We start from the raw sequence: 20,649 nt of genomic DNA on the forward strand, positions 1-20,649 counted from the left end.
TTTTTATCCACAAATAGAGATTTCTTTTGGTGGCATTTGATCATCTCTGCGGTTTTTATTATAAACAAAAAAAAGCAACAATTTTAAAAAAACCGCACACAAATATTTTGCGATAATAAAATATCCAATTTTTTTTTATTTTTATTTTTTTTTTTTAATTCTCACCATACGCCTATATGTATTTTTTGACATACTTTTGGTAATACAAAAATAAATAAATCCAATCGCAATAATCGTATATTGATTGGTTGGCACAAAAGTTATAGCGTCTACAAAATAGGGGATAGATTTAGTTTTTTTTTTACTAGTAATGGCAGATATCTGCGAATTTTAAATGGGGACTGTAACATTATGGAGGAAAGATCGGACACGTGACACATTTTTGAGACCATTGACATTTATACAGCAACCAGTGCTATAAAAATGCACTGATTACTGTGTAAATATCACTGGCAGGGGAGGGGTTAAAACTAGGGGGTGATCAAGAGGTTAACTGTGATCCCTAGTGTGTGTTCTAACTGAGGGGGAGGGGACCGACTATAGGAGATCACAGATCGTGGCTCCCAGCTAGTAGGAACTCACAATTTCTCTCCCCCCTCTCCTCACAGAACTAGGATGTGCGTTTACACACAAACGCACGAGTCCCTGTTCTGCCTCTTGTGCCCGCAATCGTCGCATGTGGCCAGTGGTCATCGCAGTGCAGCAGGTGCGAGCATTTGCTATGCTGCTTAAAAGGAGCTTGCGGGATCATGCTGACCTGCCGCAGTATAATGACAGCAGCAACACTGATCCTCCTCCCGGCCAGGAAGCGGGTTTTGACACCGGTCATTTGATTGGCTGAAAGGACAGGCGATCCTATTGGACGCCTAGGAGGGTGGGGGGGGGAGCTGGAAACCACCATGGAGGCAAGCTGCTGCACCACGCCGCCTGTTGATCAGGGGGGTTGGTGTCTTTTTTTGGGGAGGGTACATACACACACCAGCCACCACTGGTCCAGCCTGATGTATTCATCTCGACGCAGTGCACTGTTCGCTTTTTTTAACAAACTTTATAGAAACATCTTAATATGTTCAACTGCCCCCTGCGTGGTGTGAGGTAGTGCATAGTTTCATACTGCACACAGGTAAAAAACAGTACTAGAACAGTAATTTTTGCCACCGCACCCGGCACACCACTATAACTCAGCAGTGTGTGAGCCAATCACATAAGATAAGGCATTTTGCCTTGGCATGCAGTAGACTGTGCTGAACTAGCCACCCAATGTAGCTCCACCACATCGGGTGTGAATGGGCCCTTAAAGTAGTGAGGGGTTGGAACTTCTGTGCTTCATTTTGTTTTCACTGATTGCAAATACAGTCAGGTATTTACTAGTTCTATTGACTTGTCATCCTCATCCTGTAATCCGAAATGCTACTGAAACAGCTCTGTAAACAAATCCTTGCAGTCCGCCAAACACGATGATGAAGAGCACCCTGGGCACAATGTTGCCCTCATAAAACTTGATTGTGTCCTACAGTCTGTGAGCAGAGACCTATTCTAAATTATTTATCTGCTGAACATTTAGCACACAGAGCTGCAGCTATTGACTGTACACTGTGTGCTGCCGGGGAGAATAGAAAATGAAGTGAGAATCTGTTTTTAGCCCAAGCTGTAAATCAAACAGATATACTGTACACAACGGACTCACTGGCCTCAAAGAAAGGTGCCCAGAAATGCCAGCTATGGAACACAATGACTGACGGACACGCTTCAATAATTCTACCATCTTGTTTCTTCCTTCCACTGATCTGACGATCATCAAAATTAAAAAAGTTATTACTCTGCCACTTTAAAAATGCATGATTAAAATGGCCTACCTTTCCAGGGTTTAGCCTAGGTTCACACTGACAGCGAGATTGAAATTGTGCGGGTTAAAGCATAGGTGTGTATAATGAAATCAGTGGGCCCATGTGCAAGATCAAAAGTGGGCCCTAGGCTTCGAGAAGAAAAACAACAATGTGGGGTGCAAAGCGCGTCGTGGTGAAAAGTGGGCATGGCTTAAATTGCGCAAAATATTGCATATAGTTTAAAAGGGGTGTTGAATAGCATCCGAGGTGACATATAGTGCAGAATGTGGCAATATTAAATAGGGAATGCGGAGTGTATGGTGGTGGGCAGGGCCGCCATCAGGGGGGTACAGGCAGTACACCTGTAAGGGGCCCGGATGGCAACTCACTTTTTTTTTAGGGGTCCGGAGGTTCCCAGGAGCCTAGAGGCCCACGGGGCCCCAGATGGCAACCCCCCTTTTTTTAATTATTTTTTCCTTTTTTTTTTATAAAAAAAAAAAGTGTGTGATATATTTTATTAAAGGGCCAATTTTTTTTTTATATATATATATATATATATATCTGGAGGACCCCAGGGGCCCAGATGGCAACTGCCCTTTTTATTTTATTTTTTTATTTAGGGGTCCAGAGGTCCCCCGAGCCCTGGATGGCAACCGCCCGTTTTTAATTTTTTTATAAATGTTTATTTTTTATTAAAGGGCCCAGATGGCTATTCCCCTTTTTATTATATATATTTTTCTTTATTTAATTTTTTTGTGGTTGTTGTAAAGGGCCCCCCCGCATCTCAATTTGCGGCAGCCCCCCCCCCCCCTGGTTCTCTGCACCAGGAGGGCCCATGCCTGGAGCTGTGTAAGGGGCCCCATAATTCCTGATGGCGGCCCTGGTGGTGGGTAGTATGTATAGGAGAGAAGTGCGGAGTGTATGGTGGTGGGTAGTATGTACGGGTAACCAGTGAGGAGTGTGGGTGTAGTTAGTACAGAAAGAGAAGTGCAGTACCACCTCCTGATAGTCTGTCAGTAAATGTTGGTGTTGGGGCACTCCGAAGGATGTAAGGTAGAACTCTGGAGGCACTAAGGGGGCACCCTGGAGGATGCAAGGAGGCACTCTGGCTGTACTAACTTAGCCAGAGCCTCCTTACATCCTCCAGGGTGCCCCCTTAGTGCCTCTTTACATCCTCTGGAGTGCCCCTTAAATTCTCCTCTAGAGTACATTTTTAGTACCTTCAGAGTGCCCCCTTACATCCTCCCCCAGAGTGACCCCCTACATCCTCCCCCAGAGTGACCCCCTACATCCTCCCCCAGAGTGACCCCCTACATCCTCCCCCAGAGTGACCCCCTACATCCTCCCCCAGAGTGACCCCTTACATCCTCCCCCAGAGTGACCCCTTACATCCTCCCCCAGAGTGACCCCTTACATCCTCCCCCAGAGTGACCCCTTACATCCTCCCCCAGAGTGACCCCTTACATCCTCCCCCAGAGTGACCCCTTACATCCTCCCCCAGAGTGACCCCTTACATCCTCCCCCAGAGTGACCCCTTACATCCTCCCCCAGAGTGACCCCTTACATCCTCCCCCAGAGTGACCCCTTACATCCTCCCCCAGAGTGACCCCTTGGTACTACTGTACTAAGAGGCACTTGAGAATGCAAGGGGGCACTCTGGAGAAAGTAAAGCAGCACTCTGGAGACACTAAGATAGTACCCCCAGAGTGCCCCCTGCAGGGAGTCCTAAGGAATGAAGGTAATTAATCCATGCCATGTCAATGTTAGGAGGAGCAGAGCACGCCATCCACCTCACGGCTGCCCTCTTCCAGTCCTGCTTGCCCTCTCCCTGCCACAGCCCTGACATAAGCCGGGTTCAGCCTGCGGTGTATGTCCCCATGCTATGTGTACTTGTGTGGATTACTGAAGTTCCTTGTAGTTGTCACCAACTTCCTGCAGCACATGTCTGCGGTCTTTGCGGTAAAGTGCAGGGAGGAGCAGATCTGTGACTGGGGTGTGGACACTCCATGCTCCTCTTGGGTCAGCCTGACAGCCTCTGCCACTTCTGCTTTCTCATGCCATCGCCGGACCCTCCACCAGCCACTTGAGCAGTAGGGCACTTCCGTTCCTAGCCGACAGGCTGACAACACAGTGGGCGGACTGACAGCGGCCACCGGGTGGGCTGACACTGTCCGGAGAGTGAAGATCACACCAGTCCCTGCTAAATGCCGCTGGGCGTCGGAGGAGGGGGTGCCGACTGCCGAGCCTCGCTCCTGGCCTGTCTGAAAGTCTGACATCACTGGTTGCTAGATGCCAGGCGGCGCTGGCCCTAGCAACCATTTCCGGAAATGTAGATAGTAGGGTGGCTGCACTGGCTGTGTCCTCCATTTCATTCCAGGACACTGTATTGTCCCAGAATGAAGGTGCCCGGGGACCTGGGACATACCTGCCAATTGCGGGACAGTCCCAGGCAATCCAGGACACGTGGGCACCCTAGTCTGTAAAGAACAAACAAAATACTGGCCAAACACGGGATTAAAATTTGGCCAGTTCAGCAGAATTTCAATCAGAGTGTGGCCATCCCTGCTTAACAGAATTCGATCGTTTGATTCACATTTGTCGAAGGGACAGGGTGAAAATCCTTTGTCGATCATCGGCTGCAGCCAACTGGTTGCAACCAATGATCAGTGTATTCTGACAAATAGTGAAACCTGCTATCAGAACAATGGTCACCAGGACAAAGGGTGAATCTCTCCAGTAGGGCGACAGACAATAGACAAAAAACAAAAAATTGCGACTTTACATACACTTTATTTAGGGTAAACTGTGGGAACATTTTGTCTATTGGGCACAGTTGTAAGGATTATCATTGCAACTCACCAATTCATTTTTATTTTTTGTCTTTTCCTTTTAGGCTTGTTCTCGCTAGCTTTGCTCTCTGAAGACAACTCTGAGAGTTTTGATTGCTCTTCAGGCAGTATTTGATAGGCAGTAAGGAGGTCACCTTCTGACCTATCACCTATGACCCATCACCTCCTGACCCCCAGCTTTCCTCCCTTGAACCCCGCAATAGCCCACTGCAACCACATTCATTGTACATGCTTGCAGAGCAGCCCCATTCACTTGAATGGTTCAAGCTCGGTAGGCACAACACCCACCGAAAGCAAAGGGGGTATAATTATTGCTGCGCATATATACACCCCCTGCAGATAAATGGGGTAGCGATTTGGGGGGGGTGGTAGAAACTGTGGCTCACCTGCAGGCTTTTACTGCCCCCAACATAATTTATAGGAACGTTTGTTTCTGTTTTTAAACCTGGTCAAGGTCCTCTTTAATAGAAGTAGGTACTGGTGTTGCCTGGCGTGTTAGCACAGAATGTGAAGGCTTTCCTCCTAAAAGCTTAATGTGACAAATGGCTCTAGCTGCAATGTACTATTTCAGTATGTGGATGAGTCAGCAACCGGCAAATAGGTGAGGAGAAATGCCAAGGCAACTGTTACTTTGTGTTTGTCAGCCAAAGAAAATACTACAAATAAAAACACTTAAAGTGGACCTTGCATGAAAACGTAAAGTCTACTTACCTTGAAGCCCCCTAACCCTAAATAAAACACATACAAGCAATACAAAAAAAAAAAAAAAAAAAAAAGCTGAATCATGCAAGTAAAAAAGAAATAAAAATACTTACATTAAGCCTAGTTTCACACTGTAGCGAATAAAATCTCTCCCATAGGCGAACTGTAGCGGGTGTCAATACAATGATAATGACATCCCCAGATCGGTTCACAGATCGCAGTGCGAACTGTGGATTCGGATCGCATGGAGAACACCGATGCAATCCAATTTCAGTGCATCTTTTTTATGCAAATCCATTGCGAGTTCAGCCATACAACTGTATAGCTGAACTCACTGCGCAGACATTGCATGCAATTGGCACAGCAGTGCGGGGGGTGAATTAAATGCGATGTCTGACATCACAAGCGTGAACCCGGGCTAAACCCTTCTGGACAATTCCTGACTCATCCCCCATACTCATTCACCTAGGGTGGGGGGCCCCCTTATTAAAGGGGGCTCCTGAATACCGATAAGCTCCCCTCCCACCCGCAGACCCCGACAACCAACGGCCAGGGTTGTCGGGAAGAGGCCCTGTCCTCATTAACATGGGGACAGGGTGCTTTGGGGTGCCCCCCTGCCCCAAAGCACCTACCTCCCCATGTTGAGGGCATGCAGCCTGGCACGGTTGCAGGGGGGGGGCACTCGCTTGTCCCCACCCTCTTTACTGACCGACCCGTCTGCTGCTCAGATACGGGTCTGGTATGGATTTTGGGGGAACCCCACGCCGTTTTTTCGTGTACGGGGGTTCCCCTTAAAATCCATAGCAGACCCAAGGGCCGGGTATGCTCTTGTAGGGGGAACCCACACCGTTTTTTTATTTGAAATTTGGTGTGGAGTTCCCTCTCAAGATTCATACAAAACGCAGCTGACACAGTGCACTGCGGTTACCTGCGGTACATCGCAGCTGGACGCTTTCAGTTTTTTTTTTTTATCAGAACAAAACCGCAGGTAACCGCAGTGTGTGAAGGGTGTCATAGGAAAGCATTGTGCGCTTCAAGTTGCGGTAAAATCCGCAGCTAAAAACACCATTCTATCCGTCCATGTGAAAGGGGCCTAAACACAAAAAAACAAAACAAAAAAACAAAAACAAAAAAAACTGTAAAATTACCAAAGCCAGCCAACGTGTGAATTCAGGATAACATATATGTAAACTCGAAGAATAAGGGAGCTTTTACACTGCCACGCCGCGGTGTGGCCACCGTAGCGGGTGCAGTGTACCTGCGGGTTCTTGTGCAGGTTACCCTTAGGTTACTTTCACACTAAAGCGCTGGCAGTAAAACGCAGCTATTTTTAGCGGCGTTTTACCGTTTAGTTTGCCGCGATTTTCCGCTGCTAGCATTGTGGTTTTAACCCCCGCTAGTGGCCGGAAAAGGGTTAAAAGCACCTGCAAAAACGTCTCTTTGCAGTGTTTTGCGGGCGGGTTGGAGGCGCTACGGCTATGGCCGCTCACTGCATCACGGGAGCGCGTCTGCAATTAGTGACCACCATGCGAGCCCTCGCATGACTGTGGTTACTAATTGTGGGGAGGACCGAGACAGCCGCAGAGGGACCCCAGAAGACGTGGATCGGGGCCACTCTGTGCAAAACGAACTGCACAGTGGAGGCAAGTATGACACGTTTCTTATTTTAAAACGAAAAAAAAATTTTCCTGCACAAACGCCTTAATGACTTGCTAATGAAACATGCAATAATTTCAAACTGATTATGATGACTAGGACTATGATGTAACTCTCTACTCTATGGCAGGCGATGTGCTCCTACCAGCCATTGCACAGGCAAATATTACCGGCAGCACACATGGAAACCAAACAGCAACTCAAAGCATTTGGAGCCATTAGCCAGTTGAGATTTCCATTTGCATTCTGTGTGCCTGACAACCAAGCTTGTCATTGTTTCCAGATTGATTTCAGGTTTCACAAGTTAGGATGTACAGTAGTCAGGAGTAGGCAAATATACCAAGGCTCCACTACAAAGCTGGCAGCTATGTTTGGCGTTATATTCTACTTTGATAGAGTAGTCTTAGTGGAATGTCCAAAACTTTCTTTATAGATGGGGAATTCATTAGTGTTGCACCGTTGCCTTGAATTCCTGTTCAAATCACATGCGATTCTTTGCACAATCGTAAGGCCCCTTTAAGACATGCGGACCGTGTGTCCGCTTTTTTATCCATCCATTTTCGGATTAAATACAGACATACATGTATCCCTATGAGATAGCGGCTGTTCATCCGCTAACACCCACTAACACCCGATTTCATCCGTCTGCAGACGGAGGAAAATACCATTTTTCCATCCGTCTGCAGAGCAGATCGGGTGAACACGGACAGACAGTAGGGGAGAGCAGAGATCTGACAGGGCGTTCCCTGCACAAGGTGCAGGGAACGCCCTGTCATCTGCCGGCTCAGCGGGGATCAACGGAGCGATCCCCACTGAGTAAGCGAATGTTCACAGGCAGATCATTATGGGATCCGCCCGTGTGAAAGGACCCCAATTGTTACTTGAGGAAAAGCATTGGTACTTGCTTCATCATCAGTAACTGACTGTTCCCGCCTCTGAGATATCATACCAATGGGCATAGTTGCCAACATTCTCCCAAAAATTTTAGGGAGTATTATTTTAATTAGAGGCAGTGGAAAAACTTGGCAAAAAACAGGCGTAGTTTAACCACTTCAGCCCCAAAAGGATGTACATCCTTAATGTCCAGGGCATTTTTTGTGATACGGCACTGCGTCGCTTTAACTAACAATTGCGCACCTCTGCGGTTTTTATTTTTTGCACTATAAACAAAAAAAAGATTTTTTACTTTCTGGTACTTTCTCCAAAATATCATATGTAAAAAAACAAAAAAAACAAAAAAAAAAAAAAAGAACGTATTCATCAGTTTAGGCAAATATGTACAGGGTCGTCATCAGGGTACAGGCAGTATACCTGTAAGGGGCCTGGATGGCACCCCCCCCCCCCCCTTTTCTTTTTGTTCGTCAGCACCCAAAGCCGCCCCAACCTCTAAGGGGCCCGGATGACATACATACATATATATACACACACACACACACACACACACACATATATATTTTTTTATTTTTTCCTCAGCATCCAAAGCCCCCCCACCTTAATTTGGAGCAGCAGCCCCCTCCCCCCAGCTTCTTGCTACACCCCCCCCCCCCCCCACTTTTCAATTTGCTACATATTTTTGGTAAAAAAAAAAAAAAGTTGCAAGAAGTGTATATTGATTGTAGTTGCTATAACTTTTGCGCAAACCAAACTATTGGATAGATAAATAGAGGTTGTAAAGTCAAAAAGACGTAAAGACTTAAATTAAAGTGACAGTAGCTGATAAAGTAAAACGTAATGTTTTGCATTATAACTAGTTTGATACCTGTTGAAATCGAGCCGTTTTATTCACCTCCGTCACTCCTGAATCATTATTCTCACTGACTTCCTGGTTTGCGGTGCGCATTCATTCTTGCTACATCACGGTCTAATGGGAACTACAGTTCCCATTAGGCTTAGCCTCCATGCCTGTGAGGGATAAGAGAGCATCTTCACGCAGGGCTGTAGTCATAGGGAGGGGGTGAGCACATTCTGCTTTCCACCATGCAAAACAGCTCAGATGCTGGTGGAAAGCAAGAAGAGGAGAGACAGGAAATGGCATTTTCAAACCTGGATTACTGTATTTTGGAGGTCAAAAGGAAAAAAGTGATATTTAAATGCTCTAGCTTACAGCAATCAATTGATCTAATAAAAAACAAACCTTTAGTGTTCCTTTAAGGGACTTTAATTTCTTTTTTTTTTTATTGTTTTTACCAGTAATGGCGGCGATCTGCGATTTGTCTGAAGACATGTTTAGATGCTTGTTTGTACTTCACAGTAGAAAACAGATGTCAGCACAAGCAGAGCTCTCCCAAACCACAGCTATTGCTTCCCAAAGATGATCCTCAAGATACTGATATTACAGGCACACATGTATATTAATTCATATTGATACAAAATATCATTGTATGTTTGGGTGATACAAGCACATTTGACTGCAATCTAGCGTATCACACTCCCATTGACGCACACAATGATTTGCATGTAATGGCTTTTATCACACAAATGGGAGAGCGCTCACATATAATTGCCTTTTCTATGACCTTCAGATGATAGAAAAAAAGATGTGGCAAGCATGTGAAGAGAAATCCAATCTCTTTGAACATGTACACATTTAGAAATGTGTCTGCGTGATGTATACATAATTGTGACATAGTCTAGTATTTCATGTATCCCAGCTGTTACCCTGAGATTCTGAATATCGCTCGCCTAGTTCACCAAAAAGAAAAATTTCTCAAATGTCGGTTTTCAGGATTATTAGTGGTACACCAGACCCAAACAACAAATGGATCGGTGCAGCAGAACGGGAGGACAATTACAGAATAATGCACGGTGTCTCTCCCTCCAGCAGCTGAAAGACAGTTACTCCTCCTCTTCCTCCCGCTGGCTTTCAGCTGCTGGAGGGAGAGACACGGACACAATGCATCCTGCCACACCAATCCCCCGCCCTGTGCTGCCCACATCTGATTTCCCCATGTGCCTGTGCCCCCTCTCATTTCCCCATAGCTCCGCCAGTTTTTGCGGATGGAGAGCACAGGCGGATGGGGGGAGTACAGCAATATGTCATTTACCGGCCCCTTATTTTTCTGAACTGGACACAGTGAGCTATGAGATGTTAGGGGCCTGGTATTTCATCTAAACACCCCCCCCCCCCCCCCCCGGGAAAAAAAAAAAAAAAAAAAAAATAAAAATTTTTTTTTTAAATTTAAAAATATATATATTTGACATTTTTGCAATTTTGGGAGGGGGGCTGTCAGGTAGGCTGTATGGGGCCCTGTGATTTCTAATGTCAGCCCTGAGGGTAGTGATTTACATAAAGAAATAGAACTAAAGTGTGTACAGTAATGGCTCTGACCTGTAACCAATCCCTAATATCACTTAGATACTAACATTTAATATTAACCCCCACCCAAACCCTACCTATTAACGCAACTTACCGTATATACTCGAGTATAAGCCAAGTTTTTCAGCACATTTTTTGTGTGCTGAAAATGCCCCCCTCGGCTTGTACTCGAGTCACCTTTTTGCACCTAATCTCCCGGAATTTGGGGGCCGGGTACGGCCGTATGTGAAAGACGAGAAAAAACAGAGCAGGTTCTAAATTTTTTATTGCCCATTTTCCTCGTCGAGAAAAATGCTCTGGAGACCACACACACGATCATTTTTAACGACCAATTTGCTGTATGCAAATTACATTTTTAGAACTAATTTCTCACAAATAGAGCTTACTGTTGGTGGTATTTATTTACCACTGTTTGCAATATAAACAAAACTATACAGAATTAGTTTGGGGGGGGGGGGGGGATGTATTTTCTCCTAGAACACCCAGCCAACACAGCCAATAGATAAAAAAAAAAAAAAATCCTTAAAGCGGGAGTTCACCCTAAAAAATTGTTTTAACATTAGATTGATGCTCATTTTGTCAAGGGAAATCGGGTATTTTTTTTAAAAACAAAGCAGTACTTACCGCTTTAGAGAGCGATCTTCTCCACCGCTTCCGGGTATGGTCTTCGGGACTGGGCGTTCCTTCTTGATTGACAGGCTTCCGACGGTCGCATCTATCGCGTCACGAGTAGCCGAAAGTCGGTGCAGCTCTATACGGCGCCTGCGCACCGACGTTCGGCTACTTTCGGAAAATTGTGATGCGATAGATGCGACCGTCGGAAGACTGTCAATCAAGAAGGAACGCCCAGTCCCGCAGCCCACACCCGGAAGCGGGCGAGAAGATGCATCTCTAAAACGGTAAGTACGGCTTCGATTTAAAAAAAACTCTGATTCCCCTTGACAAAATGAGCCTCAATCTAATGTTAAAAATTGTCATTTCCGGGTGAACCTCCACTTCAATGAATTTAAGCTAAAATGTCTTTGGTATTTTTTTTTTAAACTAGTAATTGTGGTGATCATCGACTTATAGTGGGACTGTAGTAGTATGGTGGGCAATCTGAGACTGGTTGACTCTGGCTGGGAGGTACACCGACATCAATAGTGACACTAATACAGTGATCAGTACCAATACTATACACTGTCACTGTACTAATGACACTGGCTGGGAAATGGGTAACATCTAGGGGCGATCAAGGGGTTAAATGTGTGCCCAACAATGTCCATGGTGTGTGTTCTGTGCTGCTTTTACTAAGCGATATTGCTGTTTTTTCCCTGCTTTGCAGGGAATAAAAAAAAACCAGCAATATCACCTGTAAGTGTTCGGAGTTGTAAACGACACAGAGCTCTCTACCCTGAATGAGAAAGCCAATCAGGGGGTGCCAGCGATCAATAACGTCTGGCACCCGCTGATCGGCTTGTGTGCATGTATGTGCAACCCTAACTGGAAGCGCTGATCACGTATCAGAACCGTGATTCAGCGCCCTTTCACAGTATATCTGCATGAGGCAGTCGGCAAGTAGTTAAAGTGGAACTAAGCCCCTATCCTTTTCAGCAAAGGAGGCTGCCATCTTAGCCTCTGATTGATCTGCAGTTGCCATGGTGTTGCACATGTGATCAGTTATAACACCAGCCATTTGATGGGTTGACAGCTTTGTTAAGAGCACAAGAAAATGTGAGTTAGCATCCCCCAGAATGTCGTGAATGTAACTTTTTTAAACCACTAAATTGATACGTTTAGTTCTGCTTTAGAGCCCATTCACATCTAGGCGACAAAACGCCCGACGCCGGACGCTTGTGCCGCTAGAGGGGAGAATTCCCATTGCTGTCTATGGAGATGGTTCACATCTCATAGACGCCGTACGCCTGCAAAAAAGTCCCGGACCCTTTTTTTCAGGCGGCATTGGCGTTCGGCCATACAAAGCAATGGCAAGGCTTTGTAAAAAAAAAAAAAAAAAAAAAAAAAGTTACACACTCGCGGAAAAATACGCCGCGTATCTTGTCGCGGAGGTGTGAATGGAGCCTTAAAGTGAAACTAAACCCTCCTATCCTTTTTTGGTAAAGAAGCTGCCATCTTAGCGTCTGTTTTATCTTTAACTGCCATTATGCTGCACATGTGATCAGTTAGGACACCAGCCATTGACAGATCGGTTGAGAGCACAAGCATGCCTTGAATAGAACTGCTTTTTAAAAACCGTTGGGTTTAGTTCCACTTTAAGAACCTCGGTTGCTGTAATTCTGTGGTTTATTGTCCTTTTAATATTAAAACCTTGGATTAAGCAGGGGGCGCCCGGAACCAGTTTTTTGGCTTTGGAAGTTCATAAATCTATATATTTTTTGCTGCAATGGATCTAATGTTCAACATGTCGGCTTTGGAAATGTTCAGCCTATGGATTTAAACCATCCTGCACCTTGATTTTCTACTACAAATTTCAATCAAACTCTGTTATAGATAAGCTGTTGGTGAATTATAAAATATTCAGCCAGATAATAAAACATTTACATCATCTATAAAATAATCATGATACGCAGTGTAAACACACTTCAGGATTCGGTGTTATGGTTGCTGTGCATTGCTCACCTCAAAAAGACCACAAGGTGGATCTACTGCCTAGTTCAGTCACAACACAAGTCTGCCTAGCAACAGTATCTACCAATAAAGACATCCAGCCAGCCGTGTTGCTGATTCCACCACAAAGAACACTTTATGTTACTTATCTTGACAGACAATTAATGGTCTACAACAGTGATGGCGAACCTTTTTGAGCCCGAGTGCCCAAACCGCGACAAAACCAACTTATTTCTTTCAAAGTGCCAACACAGAATTAAACCTGCCAGCGTCTCTGTACAGAGGATGGGACTGATCATCCCTCTTAATTCACCCCAAAAGGACCAAAAATTTACGTTTCAGCCAAATTTGTTCAGAATGTAGGTTTCAGAATTACATTCGGTTACTGCACAATGAAAACATACTGCACACTGAAAAATGACTGCACACTGAAAACATACTGCATAATGAAAACATACTGCACACTGAAAACTGACTGCATAATAAAACATACTGCACACTGAAAACTGACTGCATAATAAAACATACTGCACACTGAAAACTGACTGCACACTGAAAACTGACTGCATAATAAAACATACTGCACACTGAAAACTGACTGCACACTGAAAACATACTGCATAATGAAAACATACTGCACAATGAAAACTGACTGCATAATAAAACATACTGCACAATGAAAACTGACTGCATAATAAAACATACTGCACACTGAAAACTGACTGCATAATAAAACATACTGCACACTGAAAACTGACTGCACACTGAAAACTGACTGCACACTGAAAACTGACTGCACACTGAAAACTGACTGCATAATAAAACATACTGCACACTGAAAAATGACTGCACACTGAAAAATGACTGCACACTGAAAACTGACTGCATAATAAAACATACTGCACACTGAAAACTGACTGCACACTGAAAACTGACTGCATAATAAAACATACTGCACACTGAAAAATGACTGCACACTGAAAAATGACTGCATACTGAAAACTGACTGCATAATAAAACATACTGCACACTGAAAAATGACTGCACACTGAAAAATGACTGCATACTGAAAACTGACTGCACACTGAAAAATGACTGCACACTGAAAAATGACTGCACACTGAAAACTGACTGCACACTGAAAACTGACTGCACACTGAAAACTGACTGCACACTGAAAACTGACTGCATAATAAAACATACTGCACACTGAAAACTGACTGCACACTGAAAACTGACTGCATAATAAAACATACTGCACACTGAAAAATGACTGCACACTGAAAAATGACTGCATACTGAAAACTGACTGCATAATAAAACATACTGCACACTGAAAAATGACTGCACACTGAAAAATGACTGCATACTGAAAACTGACTGCACACTGAAAAATGACTGCACACTGAAAAATGACTGCACACTGAAAACTGACTGCACACTGAAAACTGACTGCACACTGAAAACTGACTGCACACTGAAAACTGACTGCATAATAAAACATACTGCACACTGAAAACTGACTGCACACTGAAAACTGACTGCATAATAAAACATACTGCACACTGAAAACTGACTGCATAATAAAACATACTGCACACTGAAAACTGACTGCACACTGAAAACTGACTGCACACTGAAAACTGACTGCATAATAAAACATACTGCACACTGAAAACTGACTGCACACTGAAAACTGACTGCATAATAAAACATACTGCACACTGAAAAATGACTGCATAATAAAACATACTGCACACTGAAAACTGACTGCACACTGAAAACTGACTGCATAATAAAACATACTGCACACTGAAAAATGACTGCACACTGAAAAATGACTGCATACTGAAAACTGACTGCATAATAAAACATACTGCACACTGAAAAATGACTGCACACTGAAAAATTACTGCACACTGAAAACTGACTGCATAATAAAACATACTGCACACTGAAAAATTACTGCACACTGAAAAATAGCTGCATAATGAAAAGTTACTGAACAATGATTACCTGTAATTCAGTCCCCTTCTGCAAACCACTCAGTCCTGTCGAGGAAGGTCTCTCTGCTGGTGCTGCTGACCGGAGAAGGGGGGGCCATCACAGAAAGCCTGCTCTGTGATGGCTCTTGTCAGAGTCACAGCAGCTCTGGTCCTGACAGAGGAGAAGCAGGCTCTCTACAACACGGCAAATGCAGGGAACAGAGCCGAGCAGAGCACACTCCCGCCCACCTCAATACAGCACAGCCACGCTTTCATCTCTGCCTGCATCTTCTTGTCAAATGTGGCGGGCTGCAGGAGGAGGGCGGGTAACAGCAATACTGATTGGCTGGTGGGTGAAGCAAATATTAGAAGCGCAGATCTGATTATTTCGGCAGCTAGCCGCTGATTGGTGGGTGCAGTGTGGATTGGATTAGCGTGCGTACGTCACCCCCCCCCCGTCGCTTATTCTTTGTCACTCCCACTCAGGTACGTCACCGCTAGCCAATAGATAGAACTATGGGGGATGTAGTTTGCAGTGCGGTGTGGACAATTAGATTTTCCACTGTATGCTTTCATTTCATGGCGTGCCCACCGAAACAGCTTGCCGTGCCGGGAGCGGCACGCGTGCCACGCGTTCGCCATCACTGGTCTACAATAATAGATACTAAAAGAAGTTGTACATTAGGTTCTTACGTTATCATAATTCAACTACATCCACTGAATGTTAAATAGCTGCACTGCATAGGCTGGAAGAGGCATATGGCACGCTGCAGCTATGCGGGCTGCTCTCCATGCATTTCAACAATAATATTTACTCTGCAGTGACAACTTTGATTTGCATGTAGGGCAGGTAAGCAATCCATCCAGCTGCTGCTCAAATAGTACAGACGTTGTACGCGGTAACCTAGAAGCTCTATAGCCTTATTCAGTAAAGAGTGCTAATCCTTCGGTGCAGTAACCCATAGCAACCAATCAGCAATCAGAAAGGTGGAGGAATGGTGTATACACCGCTCCTCCACCGCCCGAAAGATTCCACTTGCAGAACTTTTTCCAAAGTCCTGCAAGCGCACTGTCCCAGTGTAAAAGCACTCGGGTTCTCACGCTGGGGCTGCAGGGGAGGCATTTTTCAGGCACTATTTTTAGCCCAAAAGCGCCTGAAAAATGCCACAGTCTGAAAGGGGTCTTTAGTTAGCCCTTTCACACCCAGCGTTCGAAAAAACTAGCAGCGCTTTACCAGCGTTTTTCGAGCACTAGCAAGGCGCTTTTAACCTGCGCTTGTGGCCGAATAAAGGGTTAAAAGCACCCACAAAGCGTCGCTGCCAAGGCCCCATTGATTTCATTGGGAAGGGGCACTTTAGGAGCGGTGTATTCACCACTCTTAAAGCACTGCAAAGAAGCTGTTTGCAGCACTTTTTTTGACGCCCTGCCAGCGCAGCGCCCCAGTGTGACAGCGCTCAAGCTTTTACACTGGGATTGCAGATGAGGCTTTTTACAGGCGCTATTTTTAGCGCTAAACTGCCTGAAAAACGCCTCTAGTGTGAAAGGGGTCTAAGACGAGGTGTTTTTTTCAGACGCTTTTACGCTAAAAACACCTGTAAAGTACCTGAAAGAAGTCTCATCTGCAATCCCAGTGTGAAAGCATTCAGGCTGCATCAAAAAAAGCCCTGCAAGCAGCTTCTTTGCAGCGCTTTAGGAGCGGTGAATTAAAATCAATGGGAAGTGCCGCCGAAGCACCTGCAAAGCGTCTTGGCAGCGGCGCTTTGTGGGCACTTTTAACATTATTCGGCCACTAGCGGGAGTTAAAAGCGACCCGCTATCGCCCAAAAAAAGCTGGTAAAGCGCCGCTAGTTTTAGCGGCGCTTTACCAGCGGTTTTCGGGTGCTGTCAGTGTGAAAGGGCTCTAAGGGTAGATTCAGACCAAATGCAGTGGGACTGCACTGGGCAGTTATTCCAGTGCAGACCCCCGGCATGGACGAGGCAAAATGCAGTGTCTCCTATATGCCCAGTTCACACAACTGCGCTGCGGAAACAGAGCAATCCGCTGAGATCAGCGCATCATCACTGCAATGCAGCAGCTGGTGCAAACCAACCCTTAGGTTTAGTAGAAACAATGCAGGATCACTAGGCCAATTCTTACCCTTCTAACATATATGTAAAAATCTACATTTTTTTTTTTGCAAAAAAAAAAAATCTTTAGAACCCCCTAAAACACATATACACACATTGAGATTGATTTTTTTTTTTTTTATAGAATATATATATCATTGTTCAGGGAATCCAGGACAAAGTATTGTATATTAACCCTAAAGAGCTTCATGGCGGCAAAATAACACAACAGAAGATCTCACCGATTTGAAGAGTCCAGAACTGCCATCGTAGTTTAACAGTCCCTGACTTTTGGAGAGGGTAACTTCCACTGCCAGCAGGTTTCCAGCCAGGATACTGACATGCAGCCTCACAGCTGTACACAAATTCAGTCTCCAACCTTGTCTACACTCCTCCATCTTACTCCTACAACTTCCTGTCATTTTTAAACCCACTTCCTCTGGCCAGTGAGTTAACCCTGTTTTCCCCTTAAAGGGGTGTTCCACTCATTTTTTATGTTTATTAAAAATCAGCAGCTATAAAAAGTGTAGCTGCTGGCTTTTAATAAACATACACTTACCTGCTCCACCGTCCAGCACCGCGCCGCACGGAGCTCCGCTCCTCCCCCCCCACTCCGCCGGCGTCTCCATCCTAACTGTTGGCACCAGGCCGTGAAAGCTTTCAGCTTCTTGGCCGGGCACTTACTGCGCATGTGCGAGCGGCGCTGCGCCATCTGGTTGGACAGGCGATCGACTGGGACCTGTCACATGTCCCAGGCGATCGCCTACAGGAGGGGCTGCCAAAAGGCGATTAGACTATTCGCCTTTGCAGCCCCTCGGCGGAAAGAGGAAGTGGGACAGGAAGTCCCACTCCTCCTGAAGCCCCCACTCCCCCCCCCCAAAAAAAATTACATGCCAAATGTGGCATGTAAGGGGGCGAGGAGTGGATTAAGCAGAAGTTCCACTTTTGGGTGGAACTCCGCTTTAAAGGGACGACAGTCCAAACAGTGGCTAAGACAATGGGCTTGGAAAAGGACATCTGCATTTTGATGCAATTTCCCGGGACTGTGCTCCACTACAAACCTAAATTCCCAGAGTACCAGGAACCAACGGGTAACCCTGGCATTCGTCCCTTTACCTTGTCCCGTCCATGTTAAAGGAGCATGGACTGAAATCAGCCTGAATTTCCCCCCCAAGAAATAATATCCGAGCGATTCTAAGGCCCACTTAATGGCCAGACACTCTCATTCAATATATTTCTCTGCTGCCATCAACTTCCTACTGAGGAAGGCTACCGCATACTCCTCGCCATGCCTTTTTTTCAGGGGGAACTTTGTGGAACTCAGTTCCACCACCTCTGGCTCAGACCCTTGGGGGGGGCAATTACTTGTCCGGTTTCTGTGTTTATAAGTGACATCTCTACACTCTGTTTGTAATGCAATCCTGGTATTTAATGCCCCTTAAAGACAATCCTACTATTCGTGAAATTTCACTGACCACACCCACTATTTGATGTGATTTGGAGCGGGTGTGCGGGTGGAGGGGTTTTGAGGGGCTGTGGTTGAGTTCCAGCACCTATTGTTTGAGAAAAAAAACCCTGCTCCTCGCCATTAACAACCTGTGAAAGAACCGCTCCTAACCCCACATCGGAAGCATTTGTCTGAACAACAAATTCTTTTGAAAAATCTGCATCTGCATTCAACTCAATCATGACCGATTCCCAGCCCTTAGTCTGGTCAATAGGGCTGCCAATGTGGCAAAGTTGGGTAAAAACCTCCTGTAATATCCCACCATGCCCAGCCATGCATGTACCTGCTTCTTTGTGAGGGGACGGGACTATCTATGTATAGCCTCTACCTTGCTTACTTGAGGTTTCACCAGCCCTCTGCCTACGATCTACCCCACGTATTTCAGCTCCCCCATTCTTAAAGCACGTTTTTTAGGGTTCACTGTAAACCCCTCCTTCCAAAGAAAGTCCACCACTGCCTGGACTTTGGGTAAGTGTCTGCTAAAAAAATACTATGTTGTGCAAATATACAAAGGCAAGCTCCCAGTGAGGTCTTAAAACCCTATCCATTGGTTGCTGGAACGTAGCTTGAGCAGTTTGTAGTCCAAAAGGCATTCTTCTTTATGGAAAACTCCCCTCTGGAGTGCAAAAAGTGTTTTTCTCTCTAGCAGCCCTAGTCAATGGAATTTGCCAATATCTCTTTGTAAGGTCTAATGTAGTGATATACCTGGCTGTACCTTATCCTTCAATAAGCTTGTGTACCCAAGGCATGGGGTATGCATCAAATCTTGAAACTTCATTAGGTTTACGGAAATCATTGCAGAATCGCAGAGTCCCGTTGGGCTTCGGTACCAACACAATTGGGCTTGACCACTCACTCTGCGATTCTTTAATAATCTCCAGGTCTAACATCTTATTCACTTCATCTGAAACGGCTTTCCTCTGAGCCTCTGGGATACGGGGAGGCCAGACACAAGCTTTGACCCCTGATTTCACGATAATATCATGCTCTATGACATTAGTTAGTCCTGGCAAGTCTGAAAATTTCTCTTTATTTTTCTGCAAGAACATCTTTACTTGCAGACTTTGGGTTTTAGGCAGGGTATTTGGTACTTGGACGCTGTCCACACCAACCTGAGGCTCAAGTCTTGCACCCACCAGGGAGGTTACCGGTTTCCTGTCAGTGCAAGGCTTTAACAAGTTCACATTACATATATCCGATATGGTTTCCTCTCGCCTGGTTGGTGGACTTTATAATTTACCTCCCCCATTTTTTCTACAATTTCAAAAGGACCCTGCCATCCGGCCAAGAGCTTACTTTCAACAGTGGAAATCAGTACCGCCACTCGATCCCCCATTTAGAAGTGCCTTATTTTAGTGGACCAATTATAGGTCCGTTGTTGAGCCTCCTGGGTTTTTGCAAATGTTCTTTGACCACTGTCATCACGCTTATGATCTTTTCCTGCATCTGGGAGACATACTGTAATCAGGAACACTCTTATGTTGAATAGGTTCACTGTCCCATTCCTCTTTAACAAATTCAAGAAATCCACTGGATCTACGCCCATACACCAACTCAAAGGGTGAAAATACAGTGGAGGCCTGGGGCACGTCTCGAATATCAAACAGGAGAGTCAGTAACAGGCAGTCCCAGTCTTTCCTATGCTTTTATACCACAAGCGCATGTGTGGGGGTTTAAATGAGAGAAAGAGCTCTCTCCTGTGATGGTGGGGGTCAACAGTTAAGCCCCGTACACATTTCCGGGTTTCCCATCGGGAAAACTGCGGGGAGAGCTTTTGGCTGGGAATCCCGGCCATGTGTATGCTTCCTCGCAGTTTTCCCGACAGGAAAACTGCCAGGAATCCCGGTGGTTTAAAACCCGGCAGTTTTTCTATGAGGAAACACTGTGAGGGAGTATACACACGGCCGGGATTCCTGGCCAAAGCTCTCCCCACGGCCATGTGTACACAGGGAAACTTACCAAGCAGGTTCTTGAGTTTCCCCTTGGTTTTCTCGGCTGACTTTTTACCGCCAAGAAAACAGAGCGTGTGTACAGGCTTAAAGGGTCACTAAAGGAATTTTTTTTTTTAGCTAAATAGCTTCCTTTACCTTACTGC

The 20,649-nt window shown here is 45.4% G+C and overlaps 1 protein-coding gene across 1 annotated transcript in view; it reads right to left on the bottom strand.

Moving 5' to 3' along the window:
* The window catches only part of SLC4A8 (solute carrier family 4 member 8), a 200,458-nt gene extending 183,005 nt beyond the window's left edge, over nt 1-17,453 (bottom strand). The window contains exon 1 of the mRNA XM_040340821.1: nt 17,290-17,453. Within this exon, the coding sequence (XP_040196755.1) occupies nt 17,290-17,445 (156 nt within the window). The 5' untranslated portion in view covers nt 17,446-17,453. The remainder of the gene's footprint in view (nt 1-17,289) is intronic.
* Nucleotides 17,454-20,649: the final 3,196 nt, after the last annotated feature.

The sequence above is a fragment of the Rana temporaria genome, chromosome 2 (genome assembly GCF_905171775.1).
Source record: "Rana temporaria chromosome 2, aRanTem1.1, whole genome shotgun sequence".
NCBI lineage: Eukaryota > Metazoa > Chordata > Amphibia > Anura > Ranidae > Rana > Rana temporaria.